Here is a 27,738-nt window from a genome sequence, read left to right on the forward strand (position 1 = left end):
GTGAAGTACTAGGTCTGACAAGACTCTTTTCCAAGAGGTCTTTCACTGGGTTCATAATCTTTTCATTTTGTACTCGGCTCACACGATCAGGTGGCCGATTCGGTGGCGTGCTTCCAGGTATCAGATCAATAGTTTGATTTTCAGGCCCTCTGAAAAGCAATCGGCGTGAGTATGGAGAAACAAAAATATTGGCGTTCTTTTGATTAGGTCAAAACATATTCAACCTTTATCCAGCGTTCAGTTCTCTCCCAAAAGAATGAGTAAGAAACTGAAGTTCATCAAGTACAATCTCTAAGCCCTTCATTTATCAAAGTCGCTTTCTCGGCCCGGTAGTCGACCACGGCGTAGTTCTTGTGGTACCAAGGGATCGTGAGTAGAACGTCACTCGCGTGCCCTGAACACCCCTGTCATTGCAAACAAAGTTTGCCAATGCTCGGTGTAATGGCAACATCCCATCCGGGTGCCAGTCGAACTACCTTTTCCTGTGGCGTTAGTCTGTCGGGCGTAATTTCAAGTCGAGCCGCCAATTCCAAGTGAAAAGAAGTTGGGCTTGGCTCCTTGAAAAGAGCTTCTTGATTCTTCACTTTGCCCGAAAAGCGGCAAAGTTTGTACTTTCATTCATTAGATTCGGTGCAGGTCCCACGCCATGTGGTACCAGTTCTGCTTTTCTATCTACCTTTTTTGCCACATTCCTCAGCTGCTCTCGAACTCTCAGGCCTATCGTCGTCTTTATCATTCTATTCTTTTTTTTGCGTTATTAGGTGAATGGCAAAGCCCCGCTTTGCATGACTCATCAACTCTTGAATAGAAGCTGACTTCTGTTCCAAGCAGTGGTCTCGGATCTCTGTAGGTAGACCCAAGGTAAACTACTCAATCTGTTCTTTGAACGAGATCTTCTGGAATGAAGAGGCGGGTAGAAAAGAGCTCCAGAATCTTTCACAGTAAGAATTAACTGTATCGCTCTTGGTCATCCGGAGATGGTTGCAAGCAGCTTGTATATCTCGCTCAAACACTTGAGTCAACCAAGAAGAAATAAAAAGCCTTTTAAATTTCAGCAATTTAACTGGTGCAGTCTTGTTTAAAAGAAGAGTGGACCACCAAGTACGAGCATTCCCCTTAAAGTAAGAGGTAGCTCTCCGAATCTTGGAGTGCTCTGAATAGCGTCCTCCCGCGAAAGCGATGTCAAACTGCTGAAAAAAAGACAAAGCCTTCGAAGCATCCGAGTATCCTGAAAAAGTATCAAACTTGATCGAGTGGCCGCCTTCCTTAAACTCTCGGACTTTCTTGCTTTTATCTTCGAGAAACTCATACTGGTTGGCTTTGTAAAAATTCTTCTTGTTCGCATTAAACTTTCCGTAATTGGAATTTGAGCTGTCTGTAGGCGAGTCCTCAATAGAACTGTCAGTCTCTGGGCGAGATGTAGCCTTCTTTGCCTTTTTCTTGCCCTTTCCGAAGCTTCGTGTCTTGCTTCGCTTTTTGCTTTTTCTGTCTTCTTCGCTCTAATCCGAGGAGCTAGAAGAACTGTCAGAAGAAGAAGAAGAAGAATTGGGTACTCCTTCAAATCGAACACGCTTCTTCCGTTTCTTGCCTTGTGAAATGTCAACCGACGACCCAAATATCCCGGGAAGTCAGTGCCTTTCTTCTGCTTTTTGCCGTGCTTTTTGCCTTTCTTTTGCACGTCGAAAAGCTAAGCAATCCGGGCATCAACCACGGTCTCTAGTTCCTTCTCCGTATATTTCTTGGAGGCAGAAGGTTTCTTGAGAGCGGGTTTGGAGAGTGGTGTTGTGGTTCTTTGCCACTCCATCTGTACCTTCCAAAGAGGCATATATTTTGCCATCTTCGGGTCCTTGGCAAAATTGAGCATCATCTTTGTTGCATCGCCAATCAATTGAAGACGCTCCATCTCTCTTTGCTCCGCCTGAGTAGGCCGAGGCGGGCCATACTCTCTGCTTGAATCTTCGTTGTGATCGCAGCCCGCATCTCGAGATACAGAGGGAGTTGACTGATCATTGCCAGAAGGCATAGGTGTCGCGGAAAAAAAATTCGGGGATCGGATTTCCTGTAGAAGAGAAATCGGCTGTGCTCTGATACCACTGTAATAGACTTGGACACTCCAATTCAAGAATCAACCGCGACAACACCAAATAACCACTCCAAAACAATTCACAGATCACAATAGATTTGCACTGGCCCGGCGGAGTTCCGTGCCTAGAGATATTGGCCCCAAAGATTGGCGCCCCTTTCGGTATTTCTTTTTGTATTAATCAATCACCAAAGTACAAGAGAGCGGTTAGGGTTTCACTCTCAGACTCTGCGTCCAGATGATCTCAAAAGTGAGACCCTCACCACTTATTTAAAGGTTACAAGGGATGCCCAAAAGCAGAGCCCCAAAAGCTTTTAAAATCAAAAGCAATAGTCCTCTCTCTCTCTTTAGAGAGTCTTTTCTTTTTTTATATAAAAAAAAGCAAAATTCGCGTCGCTCATCATTTCAAAAAAAGTAAATAAATTAAAAAAAGCCTCCGCGATTTCCAAAAATTAGGGTTTTTGGTAGAAATTAGGGTTTGCAGGAATTTTAGGGTTTCTGGCAGAAATTAGGGTGTCTGTTGTCCGCCACGTCATCACTTTGTGACACATTGTGGCTAACTAACGCATAGTCCTTAGTGCTTCTTCCATGGTTTGATGTATAGCATGTGTATGTTCCAGAGCTTGCAAATTTCTTGGTGCCATTCGTAACTACAAGTTGCATAGAATTCATCATGGATATCAAAGCTGAACCTTGTTCATTCATGAGGTGATCGCATGAGCATCTATCCCACATTGCATCTAATACGAGATCGCCATCTTTGTTTGCGGGATGGATTGAGTAGTCAATCAATTTAACCAGTATGTTGGCTATATGAGCATTAAGATCCTCGAGTATCATTACTGCCCCCTGTGGTGTGTAGGTTGCAATATCTGTGTATAGGTCAGCAAAAGGGTCATTCTTGGAGAGATTATGCAAATCATAGAACGGGGATTCCCGATGTGGGATGTAGCATCCCGCAATGAACATCGATCTCCCAGATGTACATATCTCAGCCCATATGTATCGTTTGTGCTCATCTTTTTTGCATATCTTAACTTGATTTTGCATTTCCTGCTTGTACATTATAGCAAGACCCCCTTGCCCGCGCATCTTAGTACCAGGCCACCAAACCGAGTGTGTAATATATCTTGGAATACTTGGCAGTCTACATGTGTCGTGTTCCCACGTTTCAAGTAGAAAAAGTATGTCTGCTTGTGGTAGAACCTCTGTCAATCCTTCCCCTTTGTGCCAAGGGAAACCTCGGCAATTCCAACTTGTGACGTGTATGTTCGTGGTTCCATGGGTTTCCCCTTGTCATGCTTTTGGTGGTGTTGCCCCTGTGGAGGTGGTGTTCTTTTTCATTCGTTCTTCATATGCTTGTCTTCTTTCTTTTTGTTTCGCGGGTGTCCTGTCTTCACTGATGTAAATTGGGTTGTCCCTTAGATAAATGCGAGCATTTTCGAGTATGATGGCTCTTTTACGTGCATCCAACATTGTGCATACAATTGTGCGATTGTTCTCAGGGGAGAGAGAGAGAGAGAGAGAGAGAGAGAGAGAGAGAGAGAGAGAGAGAGAGAGAGAGAGAGAGAGAGAGAGAGAGAGAGAGAACTATTTCGTGTACTTATGGTACTTATGGATAGTACAATAAAAAATAAAAGAATGTTTTATGTATGTGTTTTAGAGTACATAAGGGTGTGTTCACAACGAGTGAGAGTTGTGTGAGTTTGTACAAGAGATGAGGATCTTTAAAGTTTATACCCAACAGAGGCCCCTCAACCATCTTCAGTAAGTTGGTCTTTTCTTCTCTTGCTTCTTCTTCTGTAAGGGTCGAGGCCTCTCAAATGAGATCTGTAGGTTGGCTAGGGTTAGGTTTAGGGAGTGCTAACCCCCTTGGTCTTCAGTGGTTGATACATCAGTTGTTTGTGACATCTTCAAGAAGAGTAATTGTCCGCCATTAATAATTATATGTGCAAAACAACTTGAGTTAGATTGAAAAATATCCGCGGGTCAATCAATTTTCTCATTCCATATTGGAGCTCTTGATATTCAAGCATAGCAAAATTAGCCATCACATCTAGATCGCGTTGATCATTAGAGGGATGTCTAGATGCACTAAAGTTACATACCGAGGCAATCTCACCCAATCACGAATATTCAGTGATTGGAACTTGACACATCACGATGCAACACAGATGATTACAAATGCATGTTACAAAACATAGAAACATACAGTCATTGATGAACTCTCCCACAAATAACCAAGAAGGTCCGGGCCATAAGATATTCAACGACTCCCTCATCACCCCTCGTGCTACTAACCAAAAAAGGTCTGGGCCATGAGATATAGAGGCCTTTTACAACCAAACGATCCCCAAACCGCAATATGCGTCGCTTGGAGGTTCCAAGAGGACAAGTAAATATTCCCTAGATCGCAGCCAATTTTCTCTTCAATACTTATCTCGGGAAGCCCGAGCCAAGAGTAAAGCACATCTTTAGCCTTGACAACCGCACTGTGTCATCTTGGTCCTTGTTATGGGGCACCCAATCAGTCCTTGTCGACAATACTTTGTGGGCTGGTTGCCTGGTGGGATCAGCCGAGCATTGCATTACTTCTTGTCTTTTCATTTCAATATACAGATGTTTTTCACTCGTTATTTTGTGGTCCCATGTGAGCGAGATTTGTGCACACTGCATTAAGAGGCACCCGTTTAGAGAGTACGGTGCACACTTTTCCTTCTCCATGGAGATTGCCATTTTCTTACGAATTTTTAACCATAGAATTTGTCACAGGTTCTTATCTCTATCTTTCTATCATCGATTAATGTCGTCTATTCATTTCTTTGGGTTTTTTGCTATTTGCATCAATTGTGAATGTATTGTTTTATATGCTTTTCTGTAAGATGTTCTGATGTTGGAATGGAGCTTTTTATCTAACCTTTAATACATAATGAGGTTAAAAACCTTGCACAAAGTGCGTAGATGAACAAGACGTAAATGTTGCAGCTTATTTCCTTCTTAGTCTTCGTTTCCTTTTCTGAGCTTATTGCTCTTGTTTGCAATCCTGTTGATTTTTGCTCTATGCTTTGTTTAATCGTTTGATATCCAACTTGTAAGTGTTTAAGTTGATCCTAACGATTTGTCGCAGACATTTTTTTGCCTCGAGAAATTCTTGTCCAAGTACTATCTGATTAATAGATTGGCTTTTAGTCCACATCTGTCTACACTACAAGCTTTCTATCTAATGTGTTTTTGTTACTTTACTTAAGAGTGCTGCTAGTTATCTAGAAGCGTTTGAGAGGGCTGTATGCTGCTAATTAAAGGTTTAATACTCATTTTACTTGTTGGGAACAGATACTTGTTCCCGGGAGCTGAAGAAGATCCAAGTTCGATTGGTGATGACATAGTCACAAGCTCAGGAAAAATGCAGGTCTTGTGGTCTTGAGTACACAAACACTATGGCTGTACCATTAGAAACACTATGGCTGTACTATTTGAACAAGAAATCTCTTTGGCTGTAATATATTAGAACATTGTTCTAATTAGGCAGAAATGAATGCAACTTTTGGAAACAGTTATTGGATCGTCTTCTGCATAAGCTTCAAAGAAATGGACATCGAGTGGTGTTGTTTTCTCAATTCACAACGGTAGTAAACATTTTCCTAAATTGTGTCATTCTGACATCAAAGTTTAATTTACTGATATCTTTACTCTTTGCCTGGCATACAGATGTTGAATCTTCTGGAAGATTACTGCAATTACCGTGGCTTTGATTTTAGACGATTAGATGGATCCACCAATCGTGTGAAACGTACTATTGACATGCACATGTAAAGCATCCTGCAGTCAATGTCATCTTTTTCCTGCATTTGGCAATACTAGTTATATTCATAGTGTGTTGCTCTGGAAGATAATAGTCAATAATTGTTGTTTGTAGCATGAAAGTGTGTGGCCGTCTGATGTATAGGGTTTTGCTTCATTGTTTTACCTTTTGACAGGTTCAATAAGCCGTCAAGTCCCATATTCATCTTCTTACTTTCTACAAGGGCTGGTGGGCTTGGAATAAACCTTCAGGTGATCTATTCTTGAGTAGGACACCATAGTGATGCCTTGCAAGCAAATGGATAAGGTTCTGTAAGACTAAAGCGCTTAGGCTTCTGGCCAAAGCTTTTATTGCAGAACATGTGGTTGTTTTTATACTCACAAATAAATTTTTTTTAGCTTCACGAATAGTGTGTTTTTTTATCGTACAATGTGATGCTAATGGGTGATGGTCTTTATAAGGTGTCCACAACTGGAGAAGTTTCTTGTTGCCTAAGCTGCTTGAGCTAGGCTGCAAGCCGTCCAATGATTTCTATGTAGTCAAAATGCTTGTATGGTATGATAACAACTTAGTCAAGCACATGGACGTAAATTGCTTGGCAAGATTAAGGGGCTCTTGGTTTTGTTGTACCATAAATCTATGGACCTCTCATCAATGGAAACCTAATGACAAGAACTTAAATGCTTTTGGGGCCAATTGCTTTTGAGTTTATGGCTTTTCATAGGCCAAGGGCTTTTAAATATGGGCGAAGGGCTCATTCTTTGGCATGCTCCGTGAGAGGTGCAGAGGATGGAGTATCGGCGTTGTACATGGTTCAAGTAATATAAAGAAATACCGAAAGGGGTGTCAAGGTTTGGGGCCAATGCTCTCTTGAGGTGGAGCTCTGCCACTCCCCGTTTCGTGTCGTGCATCTCTTTCAGTTCAATTGTTATTGAAGTGCTAAAAGTTTGTTCAGTTTGCTCTTTTCCGTTGGCACGTGGTGCCAGTCCCATGACAGTGGTATCAGAAATTCAGGTGTGTGGTTTTCTGAAAGCATACCGGTCCTACCAAATAGCAGATGGAGCAAGATGGTGCTTCCAAGATTTATAGGGATTTGATTGTGAAAGACTTTTCGTGTCCCGACCTCGGACTTATTAGCCACTCCCACTCTTACTTCATCGCGTATCGAGCGCGCTCTCGTCTTCATCGCTCTGTCTTACAGGGCATAAGCCATAAAGATCACTTGCAAAGAAGGATCAAGGATTCTTTTCGAGCCGTTCTTTTTCTCAGAGTCATGTCCCATGCAGTGGTGGATGTTAATAGCTCTCCAAGGACTTGGCAAGCTTTCAAGAAAATTTTGCCCGAAGTTATATGGTTTCTTTGACATCTTCAATCGGAGTGCAACTTTTGGCAGAGTCGGGTATCCTAAAATGCTTGCCACGGAAACCCTAGCAGATAATAACTTGAAATTTCTCGACATCTCTCAGTAGGTGTCTCTTCTTGAGTTGATAACCTTGGAGGTCCGGTGTGATTGCTATGTCTTGGGATTACCATCGCCGCTAGAGGAAGACTGTCTGTCCAAGAGCTGATGGACCATGTTGTGGTTTGCTACGACCTTATGGAAGGAACCTAACCCTAATTTTTGGTGCAGGTTTCAGGAGGGGAAGTTAGTCGACTTTTCGAGCTCGACTGATGTCGAGATTGCTTGTAAGTTTGAGTTCTGTTTGAGAACTTGTTCGGTGATCCTGTTTGGAATTTGTTTGAAATGGATGGTATCCGTTTTTTTGGTGTCGATTTGAATTGTTTAACTCTGGTTTTAATACTGGTTTTAATGGTTGGTGATTTTACTCTCGGGTGGAGTTTTGAGAAATGATGGTTGAGAATGCTTATTCATACTCATGGCTTGGACCCTTGTGGTTATATGCGGGGTAGTATTGAAATATTTGAAAAGTGCTGTTTTTACTCATGGCCCACATCCTTGTGGTTTTTTATGAGAGCAATATTGTTATTGTTACTCATGGTCCGGACTTGGATGGTTATTTACGAGGGGAGTATAACGAAGTCTGAGCAGTGGCTACTCTTAGCACCTCCAAATGACGCAGGCCGAGGTCTGGGGGGCATTTTGTTGTAAAAGGCCTCTATATCTCACGGCCCAAACCTTTTTAGGTTATTTGCGGGAGGAATGATGAGGGAGTCATCGAACAGCTTATGGCCCGAACCAAGATGGTTATTTGCAGGGGAAGTGTTCATCGACGACTTTATGTTTTTATGTCTTGTAACCTGCTTATGTGAGCATCTGTGTTGCATTGTGATGTGTCAACCATTGAATATTCCTTATTGGATGAGATACTTATGGGAAGTCAATGATCGAGGATATCAAGAGTTCCGATTAGGAATGAGACTCCTTATTGGATGAATCCTTAGCTTAGCCTTGAGCCAATTAAAATCAAGATTATCCATTTGCGAATGAAGTTAAAGGGAAGAGAAACCAGCAAAATCTATAAGAAACTAGTTCAAAACTTCCACAAACTTCGAGAATTCTACCAGTGTTTCCAGTTTACATCTTGGCAAGGAGGAAACCAAGCCCTCTAGGAAAAAAACTTTCCCGAATAGTGGTTGAGCATGCTTTTAAGTCTTGTTATTAGAAGTTGGGGCCGATCCTTTCACGTATTGTTTGCCTTCTACGAAAAAATACTTTCTCGAACATTGGTTGAGCATGCTTCGAAGTCTTTCTATTCACACTTGAGGCCAATCCTTCCAAGACTTTCCGGAACACTATTCGAACTTGAGGCCGAACTTGAGCTTTCAAGTTGTTTGATGTAAATTTGAATTTAAATTTAACGGACGTCAAATATGATGAGTGGGAGCGAGGATGTCGTCAATGCAGATCTGCAAAATTTCATCGCTACTCATTGCCTCCCATCATCACGTACAGGATATGGAGGCTCACTACTAGCATTACTATGAACCTGCAGCAGGAAGCCAAGGACCTAGGAAATCAAGAGCTCCGATTTGGAAATGAGAAAATTGATTGTCCCTCGGAAATTTTTGAGCTAACTTCAGTTGTTTTGCAGATATGATAATCGCGGACGATTACTATTTTTCAAGAAGGGGGGAATGCCACAAATTGCTGATGTGTCAAGCCATTGAAGAATGAAGCCAACCTGCAGGGCCTAAATCCTAAGAAGAGAAAGAAGTCCTATCAACTTATGGGACCCCATTCGATGCGGCTTAGGGGACCCAAAGTCATTAAAGTTAAATCAGGGCCAACACACAGTCACACACACAAAGCGTAAAAGCTTGATGACGTGGCATTTGTTGTACGGATTCCCGAATTTTGCGTTGACTGTTGACGTGGTAGCCTTTATGGATTTTTGAATTTTATGCTGATTGTTGACATGGTAGATTCTACTGATTTTCGCGTTTTACGTTGGTTGTTGACGTGGCAGAGCTGTACAGATTTTTGCTTTTGTGATGGCAGTTTTTGGGCATGTGCTCTTAGGGCCAATTGCTTTTGATTTAATAGCTTTTCATCTAAACTGCTTTTCATAGGCCAAGGGCCTTTAAATATAAGCCAAGGGCTCATTCTCTGGCATGCGTTTGTTAGAGTGATATCAGAGCGTGACCGATTTCTCTCCTATTGGGAAATCCGATCCTTTTTACGCGGCACTTATGGCTTCAGACAGAGATCAATCGACTTCCTTTGCATTCGGAGATGAGAGAAGAGATCACGAAGAGGATTCACGCGAGGAGTATGGCCCGCCTCGGCCTACTTAGGCGGAGCTCGAAGAAATGGAGCGTCGACGATTGATCGACGATGCAACAACGATGATGCTAAATTTTGCGAAGGACTTGCAAAATTTATGAGCCAGACCTCCTTCGACGAGGTGCATTCACAATGGCGGCAAACCACAGAACCACCCCTCAAACCGACACTCAAGAAACCTCCTACTCCAAGGATATGTAGAGAGAGCAAGAATTAGAAGAGGTGGTTGATGCACGGATTTCTCACCTTTTTGACACGCAGAACAAAGTAGAAAAGCACGACAAAAAGCAGAAGAAAGGAACTGACTTCTCGGCTTATTTGGGTCGTCAGTCTACATTTGCATCGGCAAGAAAGCAAAAGACGTGTGTTCGATTTTCAGGAGTAAACAGTTCTTCTTCTTCTTCTTCAAGTTCATCTAGCTGCTCTGACTCGAGCGAAGAAGACAAAAAAGGGAAAAAACGAAGCAAAAAGCAAAGCTTCGGAAAGAGCAAGAAAAAGGCAAAGAAGTCTAAATCTCGCCCAGTTGTTGACAGTTCTATAGAGGACTCATCTTCGGATGGTTCGGACTCCGACGACAACAACTTTTACTCAAAGAAGAAGAGTTTCTATAAAGCCAACCAGTATGACTTTTTGGAAGATAAAAGCAAGAAATTCCGAGAGTTCAAAGAAGGTGGAAAATCAATTAAATTTGACATGTTTTTTGGTTATAGAGATTGGCGGGGTGGCCCAAGATCACACCCGATCGGATGGAACCATTAGCAGAGGCAGTTCTAGCGGCACCCGACAGGGACGTAGCCATTACACCTGTCATTGGCAAACTTTGGTTGCATTGTTAGGGGTATTTGGGGCATAAAGGCTTCTACATAATGCCCTTGGAAGGTTGTGATGTCCTCTTGGGAATTTCCTCGTACCACAAGAACAACGCCATGGTCGACTATCGGGCGAGAAAAGCGACTTTGACTACAGAGAAGGGCACAACCATTGTACTTGATGTAAAACTTAAGGGCGAGTCTGTCCCTATTGTATCCGCTTCGGCCGTTTGAAAATTAATGAAATCCAGTCTGTTTGTTTACTCCATCTTTTTGAGAGAGATGAATGATGAGAATAGGACAAATATATCTGAACTTGATAAAGAACGCCTATATTTTCTTTACACTCATGTCGATTTCTTTTCAAAGGGCCTGCCAAGTGAGTTACCACCCGCTCGTCCTGAGGATCATACTATTGATTTGATACCTGGAAGCACACCACCAAACCGGCCACCTTACCGTGTGAGCCGAGCACAGAATGAAGAGATTATGAACCAAGTGAAAGACCTCTTGGCAAAGAGTCTTGTCCAGCCTAGTACTTCACCGTATTGCTCTCTTGCTCTCTTGTGTTGTTGGTTTTGAAGAAAGAAGGATCTTGGAGAATGTGCATCGATTATAGAGCTCTCAACAAAATCACCATCAAGAACAGATTTCCGATTCCGAGGATCGATGATATTCTTGACAGACTGCAAGGATCCTCGTGTTTTAGCAGGATGGACTTGAAGAGCGGATATCATCAAATCCGAATCGTGTCGGGAGATGTCTACAAGACAGTTTTTCGGACGACTTTTGGGTTATTTGAGTTTTTGGTGATGGCTTTTTGCCTAACCAATGCTCCTCCGACATAACCGGATAGACATGATTTTTCGAGAGTACAGACTATTTGTTGGCACTTTCTTTGACGACATTGTTTTCTCGAAGGATGAGGCAGAACATAGAGAACATGCATTACGAGATCACAAGTTAGTGATCAATGCAAAGAAAAGTGAATTTTTTGGTTTCAGAGATGCACTTTTTGGGACACATTGTGTCAACAGCAGGAGTGCAGATGGACCCCACCAAGATAGAGACTTTCTGTGAATGGCCCGATCTGAAGAATGTCCATGAAGTTAGAAGCTTCTTGGGCTTTTGTTTGTACTACAGGCTGTTTAGTAGAAAGTTTGCAGAGGTTGCTTTCCCTATGCATATGTTGACGCAGAAAGAAGTCTCTTTCTCGTGTGGACATACAGAGGTGATTGCCTTTCAGACACTGAAAGAGAAATTGACTACAGGACCAGTTTTGACTTTGCTAGACTTGTAGAAGCCATTTGAATTTTGAAGTATATTGTGATGCTTGTGGTCGTAGTGTGGGTACGGTCTTAATGAAAGAAGGCCATGCCATTGCGTACGAGAGCCGACTGTTCTCAAGGACGGAATTGACAGTACAAATTTATGAGAGCTTTTGGCGGTTATCCATGCTCTTACTCTGTGGCGACATTACCTACTCAGAGTGGATTTTATTGTCTTCTTTGACCATCAGACTTTACGGTACTTCTTGTCAAACAGAAGCAGCTATCGAAAAAGCAGATGTGGTGGGCGAATATCTTGTCATAGTTTTATTTCCAGATTGTCCATGTGCAAGGACAGAAGAATTTGGTGGCAGATGCTTTGTCTTGGAAGCCATTAGTTCTGGCTATTTTTGGGACACATGATAGGAGCTTCGAGGATATGGTCGATTAGTATGCCAGAAATACACATTTTGCAGATATTTTCACTTGGATATGGAATGGGGAGGCAGTAGAGGGATATTCCATAGGGAATGGCTACTTGATGAAGAAAACGATGTTGTGTGGTTCTAACCGAATGCCGCTGTCCACCATTTACGGGTCACCACGGCATTGCTACCACCTTGAAAGGTGTGGAGAGATACTTCTTTTGGTCGAGACTCAAGGACGTGGACAATTTTGTACGCAGTTGCTTGGTATGCCAAAAGGTCAAGTTTGACATGCATAAAGCACATGGATTGTTACAGCCTTTACCCTCACCTACCCGCCCTGGGAAAGTATTGCAATGGATTTCATTTTTGATCTCTCGAGAACAGAGAGTGGGCACGATGGTATCTGGACAATTATTGACAGATTTAGCAAGCAAGCTCATTTAATTCGAGTGAAGAAAACAATCAAGTTAGATCACTTAGCAAGACCGTTTGTGGCCCAGATCTTCAGATTTCATGGCATGCCCGAGACGATTGTCTTCGATAGGGACCCCAGATTCTCAAGTTTGTTTTGGAAGGCTATTTGGGAGAACATTGGCGTGCAGTTGCAGTTCTCGTCATCTCTCCACCCGTAGACTGACGAGCAATTTGAGATTGCAAATTCAATGGTACTACATTTATTGAGGTCTTACATCTCGGATCAGAAGACACAATGGGAAAAGTATTTACCTTTGGTGGAATTTGCCTACAATAACACGATACACTCTTCGACGGGGAAGGCGCCATTTGAGATTATTGAAGGTGTTACGAAGGTTCCACCCTTCCTAAGCACGAAAGATAAGATTTTTGAAGCCGATGAGGACACGCGTGACTAGGACACGGCTTTTGCCAAGGTCCGTGAGGCGTTGAAGAAATCTTAAGAAAGACAGAAAAAGGTAGCAGATCACCGTCATCGCGATTTGAAATTGAAGGAGAATGATTGGGTGCTCTTACGTTTTGAGAAGGCACGTTTGAGAAAGAAAAGAGAGGCTTTTTCCAAAGCTTAGTATGCGATACTACGGACCTTTCCGTATCTTCGAAAAGATAAATGATGTCTCCTTTACACTGAAGCTGCCCGACACTTGGAGGATTCACAATGCTTTTCATGTGAGTCTCCTGAAGCCTTTTAAAGGCGATGTGCCCGAACATGGGGAGCCTGATGAGCACAATCCGAAGTGGAAGGAAACGAGGAGATCCTTGTTTCCGAACAGATATTGGCACATAAAGACAGGAAGATTAAGGGTAAAGTGATAAGGCGGTTCTTGGTTAAATTCAAGAACTATCCTGCATTGGATGCAAAGTGGATGGAGGAGGAGGACCTAGCAGATGCTGCTCAGATTGTGAATGTTTACCTTGAAGCTTTTGTTTTAGCATTGTCTATTCCAATTGAAACCCCGAACTCAGCTCGGTCGGAAATCTGGTGCAGCGGGTATGCACAAGAGGGAAGTTACTCCGCTCCTTTGTCAACAGATGCCTCGATTTTTGATACTAGAGTCACTGATGTCTCTTTGAGCTTTAGGGATACTGAGAGTATTCTGCTGTAATGACTATGAACTGGAATTCTCGATAATATGATACTGATTTGTTCTTGACTTGTTTAAGTGCATGAATTGATAGACGAAATGATTGCAACATTTTGGTCTGAATGATCTTGATAGACATGGTTTCAATAGGAATTAGTCCTGATTGGATCTAGATGCGATTGCTAATTGCGTTGCCGATAAATCATGGTCTGAGATCCGAATGAATGTTCAATGTGATTTGTCGTGTGATGTCCTGTGATGTCGTGTGATGTGACTGTCGATTGGTACATGTGCCAGATGTGTGTTCCTAGTGCGTCGGTACTAATAGTCAGTGTCTGTTAAGACAGTTTATGGCTTCTGTCTGTTTTGTAGGTGTAATCGAGGGCGATTACAATGCTTTCAAGAGGGGGGTATGTCACAACTCAATGACGTGGCAGCCTTTGTACACACACACACAGCCCCTCTTGGGAAGGGCTCTCGGAAATGGGAGCAGAATGCTGACGTGGCACTACCGTACTGCCCTCGCATTTCACTCTGAGCTGCTAATGTGGCTTGCTGTATGGACGCTCGCGTTTCGTGGTGCCTTTTGCGGCAGTAGCGTATGGAAAAGCAGTTTTGGGCCAGCTTTTGGCTACGCAGTGGCTACGCAAGGAGAAAGAGAGAAAGCTATTATTAATTTCTTTATTTTACTCAATATGGCTTGAGATATGAATGCTTTATTGTAGAATTCTTTTTGAGAATGCTTTTTATGGGCAGCTTTGGGGCTCTGCTTTTGGCATGCTTTGTAAACCTTTATAAGAGTTGGCAGGCCTTGCACTTCTCAGAGCATCTGGACGCAGAGTCTGAGAGTGAGAGCCTCCCACTCCCTTGTATTTTGAGTTGCAGATTAATATAAAAAGAAATACCGAAAGGCGCGCCGTCTTTGGGGCCAATATCTCTAGGTATGGAACTCCGTCGGGTTGTGTCAAATCAATTGTGAACTGTGAATTGTGAACTATTTTTCAGTGAATTCTTGTCGTGTCGCGGTAGAATCTTGACTTGGAGTGTCTAAGTCTGCTACACTGTGTTTTTTTTCAATGAGTTCTTGCTTTATTTTTAATGGGCTGCCCACTTATTAAGTGGGCGGTCGTTCACTTTTAAAAAAATGTGAACTTGGACAAAACTCCATTAAACTCAGTGAACTGAAAATTGATGCTATGCAATCACTTTCTAGGTGTCACGGGATGCAGTTCTCAGGCACAGATGCAATGCAAACACAGATTCCTCACGGGAAAGCATCTGCTTTTCTTGGAAAACACTCTAAAATATTCCGCTTTTTAGAAAAGCTTCTCAGAACCCATCTTTATTCTTGTGCTTGCTCTTGACATGTATTCTTGTTCTAGTTCGGATTTCCTGCCAAACCAACGAAATATTTCCTTTTCGATGCTCTCTTCATCCATCACGTGACACATCGGAAATATGTGTTTCCGGGTTTCTCCTACCGAACTAATGGTACAACTTGGCGATGCTTTATGTCACCTAGCATATGACACATCAGAGTTGTCCATTTTTTGATAGATTTTTTAATAAATCCCGTAGATCTAGAGTTCCTAACCTTACGGTTCAAGTGCACACATGTAAATATCTTAATTTCAATTAAAAGAAATTACTCGAGAAAATAAGAAAATAGTCCATATAGCAACACCAAACTAGTTAGACCAACAAACTAGGCAAGGGCTAGAGACAAAGCTAGCTAGACCAAGCTGGACGAAGGACGAAGATGTTAGATAAAGGTGGGCGAAGGGTGAAGGTCAGCTAGGCCAGACCAATCTAGACGAGTAGACTAGACTAGGTGAGAGAATAACCAAGCTAGTGCATCGATTGTGTACGCTCAAGAGATCGAGGCTTCAGTTGAGGTCCATTGGGCGTACCAAAAATGAGAACCTCTATAGCAAGAAAAGTGTGTCGTGCTCTACACTATGGGTGCTCCTCAGTGCAATGTGTGTCACTCCATTTGAATGAAAACACTATAGAGCATGGAACATAGCAAACTCTATAAATACAATAGTATCCTCCAAATTTGATGGAACTCAACTAACTCATGGAATCAGTACAGACTATTGCTGACACAACACTTACCTTTAAGCTAAGGACTAACAGGTACAATGGGGGTGTCGAGGCTCCAATTGTGTAGGTAGAGGCAGATGTGCAAGTGCTATAGACTGACCCAAGACTCTAGACTCTGTGACTCATAAGACATCTAGGAAGCATACAACGACTTAAACCAACTGAGCATATATAAAACCATAAAGGGCAACCAATGGCTAACACACATATCTTTGACAGTCCCGCGAGTCCACTTAAGACCAACTGTAACTTTGTGTCCCTTGCAAGTTACACTGTAGCGTACTACAGCTTGTACTTGTGAAAACACCTTCTTTGGCTGGTTTCAGAATTCCATGAACTGATTTGATTTTTGGCTTGTTCTAGGCTAATTATGTGCTCTCTTTGATGGTAGTTTAGAGCTTTTTGCACAACATTCTCAGTTGTACAAGGTGACACTTTTTGATGCAACTATAGACCTTAGCTTTCAATGTGAAGGTGTGCTATTACTTTTGTTGTGCATAGATTTGAAAGTTGTGTCCTCAGGTCTCTCTTGTATTGCAGAGAAACTTTTTCTTTGGGCCTAGTTAGAAGGATCAATGTGATGATAGTACTAATGGATTTCAGTTTATTGAAAAGATATAAGACTTAAGTACATGTTTGCCTACAATTGGAGAAAGCCCTTCTTTGTGTGTTTGGGCTAAGTCTTATTATGTTTTCTCTCTTGGGGTCCTCAGTATTTTAGTGGGGCCTTGAATGCTGGATTTCTGTAGAAGTTAGTGTCAATTATTTGAATCTTGGTAGGTCCAGGAGTGACTGCTGATGTGTTAACATACCAGTTCTGAGCATTGTGTGAATCAATGAATTAACCATACTCGATTCAATGTAGACATGAACATTGACCAGTTTTCATTCAATTTTACACGGGCCAAATGAAGAAGACAAAAGTTGCTCGACCATTTCATGATGCTGCCTAGAATCTCAACTTATAGACCTGTATTTAAGTTATGAGCATTTTATCAAGTTGAGGTCTGGATTTAATTAACAGCCCTTAGTAATCTGAGTCTATTTCTGGTTGTTGGGAGATGCACATTGGTACTCAAGCTTCAAGTGGTTGTGGTCTTTGACATTGAATGTAATGTTTTTTAATTTGATCATTCTGTGCAGACTGCAGATACTGTCATACTTTTTGACAGCGACTGGAATCCCCAGGTTAGTTTATGCATTCATAGATTATGTTCAGTTTCCATCTCGAACGGGGTTTTTTTTCCCCGTGGGTTTGGGGGGAAGGTTTTGTTGTATGTTTTGTGATGTCCACTGTTTACAGCTCATTGTAGAAGTAATTGTGTTTGATTTGTTAGCCGTTTTTTGTTTTATGATAATTACATAGACTATACTTGTATCTAGAACTTGGTTTGAAAGTCTAGAAAACATGATCATGTACGTGCTGGAGCAACGTCATGGCGTTATTATCTATAAAGCAAGAGTTGGTGGTGTGCAAGACAATTATGAAGTCAGCACATGTTGAAAGTTTGAGTTGAACTTTGTGTTTTCCTAGTCAAAGAGTGGATATACATGTCAGATTAAGTCAACACAATGAAACCACGTTGATAACGGTGTGCTCATTTTAGCTCTTCAATGTGGGGTTGCAATCAAGGTTTAACATTGATGGAATAGTGCTTAATGATGAACAGTACGAGTAAATAGATTCATGAGTATCTAGCATGGGAATTGCCCTACAAGATCAATGGTAGAAGCACCTTTTTTCGTGAATTGAGTTGCAATGCAGAAATGAAGTCCTGAAAAATATGAGAAACAGTCAGAACTTGGAAACATACAGTGGATAAAAAAGATATGAGCTTCTTATTGTGATACTGTTTTTGTAGTTAAGATACAGAGTGGATTATGCTATTATCACCAGCCATTGGAGCGTCTTTATGGAAGCATACTCTGAAACTTTGGCAACAATAAAAAATACAAATGGCTAAAAACATTTGAATGAATTCAAATGTAGTCTCAAACCATTAGTAAACCAACGTCAGATCTTACTAACTGGATGCTATAGTATGTGACAAATTGAGTATGCACTGCGTCGATGGCTCTTATCTCACCTTCAGTGTCTTTGTTTAGGCCCCTCTTTACTTTCTTATTAAAGCCTCAGCTCCTGATCCTATGTGTCCCGTAAGGTTTTTTTCAAAGTAAATTAAGAGACTAGGAATGTTTCCATTATTCACATGACAACGAGGAAATGAAAGCATGCAAAGTCAGCAGCGATTCTGACTAGTAACGGACTTTTGTCTCACTTCACCATCCTCAACACCTATTGTTTCATTTACTACCTCATTGCTGTTAACTGAGCATTTAGTACGTAAATATGCTAGATCATTATTTCTCTTGTTAAAGTTTGTTTTAAAAGAGATGGATAATCCCTTTTAACTTTCAGGTGGACTTGCAAGCCATGGCTAGGGTTCACAGAATTGGTCAAACTAAGCCTGTATGTTTTGTAGCCTTTTTCATTGTGTAGCTATACTATATGAAAGCCAAGGGCTTGAAGATAGACATGGGAGTTTGTGAATGTAGGTGCACGTGTATCGATTGATCACAGGTGGAACAGTGGAGGAGCGGATTCAACAACGCTCCGAAAAAAAGCTTTTTCTTGATCATGTAAGGAAATTGATTGCTCGAATAGTAGTTTGTTGTGCAAGTCTCTGATATATTAGACTAAAGAAAAGCTTGGTTTGTGTAATCTCCGAAGTTTTTGTAGCTGAGATAAACCACTCGGCTAAGTAATCTCTCTCACGCCTTTCACCTTTCACACCTATCAGCTTAGTTTAGGATTCCGCAGTATTTATATTTTGTTATCCTAGTTTAATTTATGTTGTTAATTTGACTTTGTATCAGATACACCGCATTGTAACTTTCTGGTCTCATAGGTCACTTTGGCCTTTTGAAGACGTTAATATAACTTTTCATTTCATTTCTCTCTCTCTCTATCTTTGTTTTGTTTTGTACTGTTGTTAGGTTATTTTGTTACTCTGACTTTGTATCAGATCCACCACCTTGTAACTTTCTGGTCTCATAGGTCATTATGGCCTTTTGAAGACGTTAATATAACATTTCATTTCTCACGCTACCCCTGCACACACGCCCCCCCCCCCCCCCCCCCCCCCCCCCCCCCCTCCCCTCCCTCGCGCGTGGTCCCTGCACCCCCGCCCCTGCTCTCCCGCTGCACCTTCACCTGCCCCCCGCTCTTGCGATGACCCTGCACCACCGCCCTCTGCTCGCGCGCTGCCCCTGCACCCGCCCCCCGCTCTCGCGTTGCCCCTCGCACCCGCCCTTTGCTCTTGCGCTGCCCCCGCACCCGCCCCTTGCCTACAAAGTTATGTCTATCGCGATGTCTCTCTCTCTCTCTATCGCGCTGAGTCTATCGCGATGTCCCTCTCTCTCCCTCTCCCTATCGCGCTGTTCATTTTTTTTTTCACGTACTAACTTTTTAACCCCCCATTTTTTAAGTCTGTCGTTTCTTCATTTTAAGTCTTTTTTGAGTCTTTTTAAGTCTATCGTGCTGCCTCTCTCTCTCTCTCTCTCTCTCTCTCTCTCTCTCTCTCTCCCCTACCCCGCGCGGTGTCCCCCCCCCCCCCCCCCCTCTCTCTCTCTCTCTCTCTCTCTCTCCCGCACTCTATCATGTTTTTCCATTTTCTCTTTCTCTCTCTCTCTCTCTCTCTCTCTCTCTCTCTCTCGTCCGTACTCTATCGTTGCCCCTCCCTTGCCATACCTCTTCGTGTTCCCCCACCCGCCCAGCTACCATGCCACTTGAGCTTAGTGGCTCTTTGTCGGATGGCGATCAAGCATGAGGAAGCAGAACGATAGAGCCGACCCCCTAGAGGATGCCATTCAAAAGTGCAAAGAGGAAATGACGGAGACCATTACCAAGATGAACCGCAATCTCTTGGGCACAATAAACATGCTCGAAGGACGCGTGCTGATCCAAGAGAGCAAGATAAAAACGTTGGAAGACCGAGTGATGACTCAGGATGAAGAGATTGCGTCACTCAAGAAAGACCTCGTCGAAGCACGATCAAGAAACACACTGGAAGAGGGCGAACTGCAACCCTCAGTGTTCGAAGAAATCAACATGATCAAGGAGCAAGTGTAGGCCATCAAAGAGGGAGAAGAGCAACACAAAGAGATGACGACTTCTTGGGTGGATGTTCTTACCAAAACTCAACAGAAGGCGGATGAAGCCGAGAAATGGATCAAGGTGGCCAAGAAAGGAAAAGGCAAGGAGATAACGTCCACGTCCACACCCACTATCATTAATCAGACACTAGAGGAGGAGCAAAGAAGACGGGTGCGCGCGTTACACGTGAGAATTTGCGGTCTTAAAGACAAAAGCAATGTGGACGAACAGGTAAAAGAACTCATGGCCTTAATGGGGGTTCATGAGCCGACGCACACAAGAGCATGGAGAATGGGCAACAGAAAGAAAAATGGAAGCAACGGGGAAACCTCAAAAGAAAGAGCACTCATCCTCCGTGTTCCCTCCATGGAAGCGAAGAAGTCCTTGAAGAAAAGACCAACTCTTAAAGAGACGGGCATCTTTCTCGGGGATGATCTCACCCTCTCGTAGATCGCTGATATGCAGGAAGTGATGCCGGAGATTAGAGCGGCAAGGGGAAAAGGCAAGATTGCCTTTTATTGAGATGGAAGAGTAGTAATACTAGAACGACGTTCCACATGACGGTGCGAGACTTATGGGACCACACTCAAAGTGGCTGCTTGGAACTGTAATGGATCTATGCGTCTTGATGTGGGTGCTTTTGAGGATAGCTTTATTGGAAGAGACATCATCTTTTACTCTGAGACACACCAGACCCTCGGGCAATCCATGCCTCACATCAGTGGATACATGTGGGAGACAGCCTACAAACAGGAGACACGCTCAGAGCACAGAGGACGGGGCTCGGGGGGAGTGGCAGTGTTATTTAGAGAAGATCTGCAGCCATTGATACATATAGCCTGTAGGGATGAGCAAGCTAGGTACATGTGGGTGAGATTGAAAGCAAAGACAGACAGATATCTTTACATTGCTATTTGCTACTTTCCCCCGAGTACATCAGTCTATGGATCACCCAGAGGACAGTCCCCTTTTTCTATTTTGGATGATGGCATATGGGAGTTCTCTAGAGATGGTGACATTATCATTCTAGGGGACTTCAATGCTAGGATTGCCCATCACCAGACAATGTTTTATGATACTTCAGAGGAGATGCTGAGAGAGCTAGATGTTGTAGAGACGGGCCTGTCCAGACTATCGCACGATGTGGAATATATTGAGTATGGGTGACACCTGATAGACATGGGCACCGCACATGGATTGGCCATCTTGAATGGCCTACAGAGATTTCTTGTTGCGGGAGGTTTTACATGCTTCCCACACAGACATGGAGCAAGCACAGTGGACTATGTCATGGCACAGCCGAATCTCATCTTTAGTATCCAGGATCTCACAGTTGGGCCCAGATCGGTCGGAGTGGTAGCGGATCATGGTCTAGTGTCGATGACAATCTCCTTCCAGTTAAGTGTAGCACACAGGCCACGGGTAGCAGCCCCTACTCGCTACACCTTCACACGGGAGACGGATTTTGTATACATGGACGGGATCTACAGACGCCTATGCATTGAGGACCAGAGGCGACCTCTGGAGGAGCTTACTACTATACTGACACAGACATTACACGATGCAGCAGCAGAGGCATACCCACTCACCCAGCCTGAGTAGAGATGCCGATCAGGGAGCATGCCTCAGAACAGCTGGTACGATGAGGAGTGCCGCCAGACTAGAGCTAGACTTCAGAGGGAGGGGCTTTTGGGGGACGACACTCCCAGACAGTTACAGATTGACTTCCGACGCTTGGTGCGGTGGAAGAAGAGGGCTTTTCTGGCTCGACTCGAGCAGGATCTATACCAGCTATCCTTGAGTCAGGACTCGCGTGAGGCGTGGCGGCTCTTTCATGAGCAGTCCCCCCCCCCCCCGCGCTATTTCCTCCACAGAGACCTGGGGTGAGTACGCCTCATCTTTGTACACAGTACCTGGACAATCGCCCCTTCCCAACCCCCCCGATCCATGCCCACACACATGTGCTTTTTTCACCGCTGAGATGGTGAAGAAAGCCATTGACAAGATGAGGACTGGAAGGGCATATGATCATGATGGCTTAGTCGTTGAGCATTTCATGCATGCCAAACACCTGCTAGCAGAGCTTCTAGCAGATATGTTTAACCGCGCGATGTGTGAGGGTCTACCGGACACTTGGAGCCTATCTGCGATTGTACCTATCTTCAAGTTAGGAGACCCCATGGAGCTTGGGAATTATCGCACTATCATGATTGGACACACACTGGCACGGTTATATGCCTTCTTGAGCAACAGCTGAGTAGATGGGCAGAGAGGGAAGGAATGCGTGCAGCTGGGCAGGCAGGGTTCAGGAGAGGCTTCTCTACTCTTGACCATATCCTGACACTCAGGGCCATCATCGAGGAGAGCAGATCTCATGGGAGACGGATCTATTGTAGCTTTGTGGATTTCCGCAAAGCTTTTGACACAGTACCCAGAGCTAGATTGATGCGCAGATTACAGGAAATGGGAGTACCCACAGAGCTCATTCGGGGGATCATGGCATTGTACAGATCAGTAGTAGGGCATGTACGCACCCCTAAGGGACTTTCTACACTGGTTCACTCCTTTATTGGGGTAAAGCAGGGCTGCCCGCTCTCTCCTACTCTTTTCGGTATGTATGTGGATGAGGTTTCTGACTACATTGAGAGTGATGGTGATAGAGGTGCACAGTTGGCAAGGACATGGATTCCACTTTTGTTATATGCCGATGATATAGTGTTGATCTCCGAATCCCCAGAGGGAATGCAACTCAATTTGATGCAACGTCAATTGGATGCTTTGCATAGGTTTGCCCACGAAAGTGGTTTGTCTGTCAACCTCGGTAAAACCAAGGTTATGGTGTTTAATACCACTCCACAATGGATCAGGAGGTCAGCCCTACATTCACATACAGCCAGGAGACTGTGGAGTACACAGATGCTTACAGTTACCTTGGAGTGGTTTTTAGCGGACCTGCATTCTCACTCAGAAGAGCAGCAGAGACCAGACTGATTAGAGCTCACGTAGCATTGGGTAGATTGGAGAAGATGTGTTCGCAGGTTCAGTTTCAGGAACCCCGGACGAAGCTCTGGCTCTTTGATACTTGGGTGGCTTCAGCATTGCTCTATGGAGCTGAGATATGGGGACCTTCATTAGATCACTACGGGAGACTAGGTCGCACAGATGGATGGGGGAACATGGAGAAACCTCTCGTCTCTATGATCTCGCGGCTCATTAGAGCCAAGGCATTAGTACCACCGGCCATTATCCGAGCATAGCTAGCGGCCCCCCCACTAGTAGTTGAGGCGCTCACCAGATCAATCTCCTTCATAAACCGCACATGGGAAATTCCTAGAGACAGATATGCTCGCATTGCACTTGAGTCCTCTCGACAGTTAGCCATGCAAGGAGATACAACATGCTGGTATGGGGAGATGGCATCATGGTTTCAAGCGCATGGGTTCAACATAGACAGGCTGCCACCATTCCAATACTCATTGGATGCACCATCTCTCACTCTTACACAGTAAGAGATCACCAAGCTCATCCGCCAAGACTTGACCCAGCTAGACACCAGGAGGACATGGATACAGTCAGCATAGGAATTGGGCAGGAAGATGGCTTTCTACAGAGACCACCTTCTCCAGCTTACGGAGGATGGTTTTGTGACGAGACCCCGATACATGGACACCCACTTGTCTCATGGGATACGATGTGCTATTGGCCAGTTACGCACATCTTCTCACCTGCTGCGGATTGAGACTGGGAGATACAACGGAGTACCAGCAGAGGCCAAGACATGCCCCTTGTGTGACATGGAGCCTGAGACAGAGTTGCATTATACATGCCGTTGCCCCGTCTACTAGGAGATACGAGGCCGCTTCCATTGCTTGTTCAGAGGGGGTTTTGGACCACTCTCAAGAGTCATGGGATATGAGGATCAGAGATGCCTTGGGTTTGTTCTTGCTCGAGCTGCACAGACACAGAGACAGCTTGATGAGTGGCAAGGCTAGCCAGTCGCAAAGACGGATCACAGACTTGTTGAGAATAGACACGGGACAGCCGCAAGAGCCACTCCCACAACATAGCTCCCTCTCGTCTCACACCAGAGGCACACTGATCGACCAAGCGACTGAACTGGAGAAATCCAGGCGCCCATGACTGCGGAGGACTACACAGCATCGATTGAGGCTACGTCAAAAGATTCGGAGCACTCTGGCCAGGCATGCACGACGCTCGGTCGGACTACTAACCATGGAGGAGATTGATGAGATCCGCCAATGACCGATGCTAGATCTTCTGTGATTCAGCTATCCCAGCTGGCTGCTTAGTTCACACCTAGCAGTTTAGGATTCCATAGTATTTTATTTTTCTCATTTTGTCATCTTGTTACTCAAACTTTGTATCAGATCCACCACATTGTAACTTTTTGGTCTCATAGGTCACTTTGGCCTTTTTGAAGACGTTAATATAACATTTCATTTCATTTCATTTCTCTCTCTCTCTCTCTCTCTCTCTCTCTCTCTCTCTCTCTCTCTCTCTCTCTCTCTCTCTCTTTCTCTCGCACCACTGCCTGCTGTCCGCCAGCGCCAGCACTCTCTGTTGTTGCGTGTTGTCGTCTGATAGTTGCCATTGCTCGGATGCTGCCCTGAGCCACTGTCCTGCGTGCTGCCCCCCCCCCCCCCCCCCCCCCCCCCCCCCTCAACAAAGTGCGGACGTGCTGAAGAACGCTGCAGAGGAGATGACCAAGCCGTCGGAGACGGCCAAGTCGAATGATAAGAGGACGTTTTACATTGTGGACACCGTCAACGGCATTGTCGATTGGCTATACCAGCTTGAGAAAGAGGTTGAATGATCGATCAAGGAGAAGGAAGCATGGAAGAAGGAGAATGAGAAGTGGGAGGAGAAGAGAGAGAAGGAGAAAGAGGAATGGAAGAAAAAAAAGGAGGAGCTTTATAAGCAAATCGACCTCCTCCGTGCTTTTATATCACATCCCTCACCCCTGAAGGAAAGATCAAACCTGAAGCGAAGGAAGCCGTCAAGGAGGAGATCACCAAAGTTCTCACGACAAGCATTGACGACAAATTGGAGGCTACCAAGGAAGGATGGGTTGAGGTGATCAAGAAGAATCTACAAAAGGAGGCGAGAGCGGAAGCCCAAATAGATGAGGCGCTCATCATACACAACCATTGAGGAAGAGAAGATGCGACAAGCCCGCCGCCTCAATGTACGAGTGATTGGCATCAAAGAAGAGGAGGGGTCCACACCTGAGAGCGATGGGAAATCCCTAGGCATGAAGCTCGGGTACAAGGAAGACGAGGAGCTACCCTTCTCCAAAGCTTGGAGAGCCGGCAAAGATCTTCAGAAAAGAGTCCTCATCCTCCAATTCACTTTCGAGGAGTCTCAAACATCCTTCAGCTGAAAGAGGGTTATGCAAAGAGGGCTAGAGGGGCCTTCTATCTACCTTGATGACGACCTCACAAAGATGCAACGGGACCATCACCGAGCATGCTTGCCCAGAGTCAAGAAAGCTCGTAAAGAAGGGAAGAAGGTGGTATAGCGAGATGGTAGGATCATCATTGACGGCAAGACCCTCGCATAGGGACTCGTGACTTATGGGACACATGAGGAGACCCACCTCGTAGTGTGGAATGTAACGGGGATCTATGGTCACATTCAGAGAGGCTTGAGGAGGTGATGAGAGGACGAAACCTCATCCTTCTGACATAGACACATGAGAGTCGAGAGCGGAGTCTACCGAAGATCCATGGCTTTCAGTGGGAGTCTTCACATCGAGGGAGCACTCGCCAACACACCACACGAGGGTCAGGAGGGGTGGCTATACTCTTTAGATAGGGACTCCAGAGCAGGATACAGATTGTTGCATGGGACCTACAAGCCCATTACCTTTGGATCCGCTTTGAGCGATCACGAGCCAGGATTATCTCCATCGTCCTTTGCTACTTCGCCCCCTCAAGCTCCACGTTTGCTACCCTCGAGACGAAAGGGGAGGGGGAGGAGAGATCATCCCCATACACATGCTTGTCAGATTAGATTATGGAGTACTCTACACTAGGGAAAGTCTTCCTTATGGGAGACTTCGATGACAAGACATGCAAGAATCACTGTGAGACATACGACACAAAGTGCCCGGTGGCATTATTTGCCATTCAAGAGGAGGTTGCCATGAGAGAGTCAGTAGACACAGCTTGCACCACAGAGTATGGCCATCATTTGTTCAGATTAGGCTCTCCAACACCGCCTTGTGATTTATAACGGGATGGTGCAATATCCTACCTCAAGAGGTTTGACATGCATACCACATGGAGTTGCAAGCGAGGGGGAGTACCATGGATTACATCATGGGACCCCCAAAGGCCACCCACCTACTTATCTGTTTCACCGGCCCACCCATACCGATTGGAGCTGACCACACCTATCTTGCACTCTCCCTCACTGGCGACGCCTCAACCCACACACCCATGACACGCACCTCACACAACGATCCATTTCACACATGAGCTAGCCCCCTTATACTCGGAAGAGGTCAAGAAGAGACTTCTTCTCCACCCCTCTACACCACTACCTACGATTGCCTCCCACATCACACATGTTCTTCAAACATCAATCATCAGCTCTTTTCCGTAGACCACCCATACATGCCCCCCCCCCCCCCAACGCGGAAATGCCGCGGAACCGTTGGTATGATGATGATTGCAGAGACCTCTACTGCCGGCTACGTGCGTAGCAGACTCTAGCAGAGATCATTGATCGAGAGGCTAGACGCCAGATGAAGACACTTACGCATCGAAAGCGGCGAGCTTTCAAGGATGCACATGAGCTGGAGCTATACCACCTGTTCGTGAGCATGGATAGTGCCACAGCATGGCGCACCCTTCAGGAGCCACGACCTACTACTCCTATTGAAGATCCATAGGTATGTCACGATTATGTAGAGAGACTCTATGAGGTGGCGAACCAGCCTCCGATTCCACAACCACCCGGGCCTCGACTAACGAGCTCTTCCTTCTTCACAACAAAGATGGTCAAGAAGGCCATTCACCGCCTACATCACCGTCGATCATCAAATCATACAGGATTACAGAGTGAGCACCTCATTTACGTAGCCGCAACGATAGCCCCATTGATTGCTCATGCGTTCAACAGAGCTATATGGGAGGGCTTTCCAGAGGAGTGGACCAGACACACCATCGTGCTGATCCACAAATTTGGAGACACCTTGGACCCATGGAATTACATGACTATCATGATTGGTCGTACAATGGCCAAACTATATGGGGACGTTCTTGAGGCTGAGCTTAGTTCATACGGGGAGGTTGAGGGCCTACGGGTTCTTGACCAGGCAGGGTTTATGCGGACCTTCTCCACCATCGACCACATCTTCGTTCTGTGTTGCCTCATTGATGGGGCAAAGGTGTAGAAGAAGAGGCTTTACTGCATCTTTTTGGATTTTCACATAGCATTTGACAATCCCACGAGAGACGCTCTCTCGACGACTTCAGAGTCTGGAATACCCTCAGAGATGATATGGGCCATCTATGTTCTTTATGAGAGAGTGATTGGGAGAGCTCGTTGCCCAAGCGGTATGTTAGAATCTATTTCAAGCACCATTAGTGTTAAGCAAGGATGCCCCCTATCCGAGACCTACATCGATGAGATCTTCGACTACATCCTGCGAGTGGGAGGGGTAGGAGTTGACCTAGTATGTACTTCAGTCCACATTATGCTATATGCTGATGACATTGTACGGATCTCAGAGTCACCAGAGGGCCTACAGAGCCA

General features: G+C 44.6%; 1 protein-coding gene across 2 annotated transcripts in view; it reads left to right on the forward strand.

The window, feature by feature from the left end:
* Window positions 1-27,738, forward strand: part of LOC147434901 (uncharacterized) — a 99,667-nt gene that overhangs the window by 40,554 nt on the left and 31,375 nt on the right. For both annotated transcript variants that reach the window (XM_086491292.1, XM_086491293.1), the window contains exons 15-21: window positions 5,417-5,492; window positions 5,638-5,709; window positions 5,792-5,892; window positions 6,061-6,136; window positions 16,944-16,988; window positions 18,220-18,270; window positions 18,357-18,440. In XM_086491292.1, the coding sequence (XP_086347418.1) occupies window positions 5,417-5,492; window positions 5,638-5,709; window positions 5,792-5,892; window positions 6,061-6,136; window positions 16,944-16,988; window positions 18,220-18,270; window positions 18,357-18,440 (505 nt within the window). The remainder of the gene's footprint in view (window positions 1-5,416; window positions 5,493-5,637; window positions 5,710-5,791; window positions 5,893-6,060; window positions 6,137-16,943; window positions 16,989-18,219; window positions 18,271-18,356; window positions 18,441-27,738) is intronic.

Source organism: Adiantum capillus-veneris, chromosome 19, assembly GCF_014529385.1.
Source record: "Adiantum capillus-veneris isolate H3 chromosome 19, ASM1452938v2, whole genome shotgun sequence".
Lineage (NCBI taxonomy): Eukaryota > Viridiplantae > Streptophyta > Polypodiopsida > Polypodiales > Pteridaceae > Adiantum > Adiantum capillus-veneris.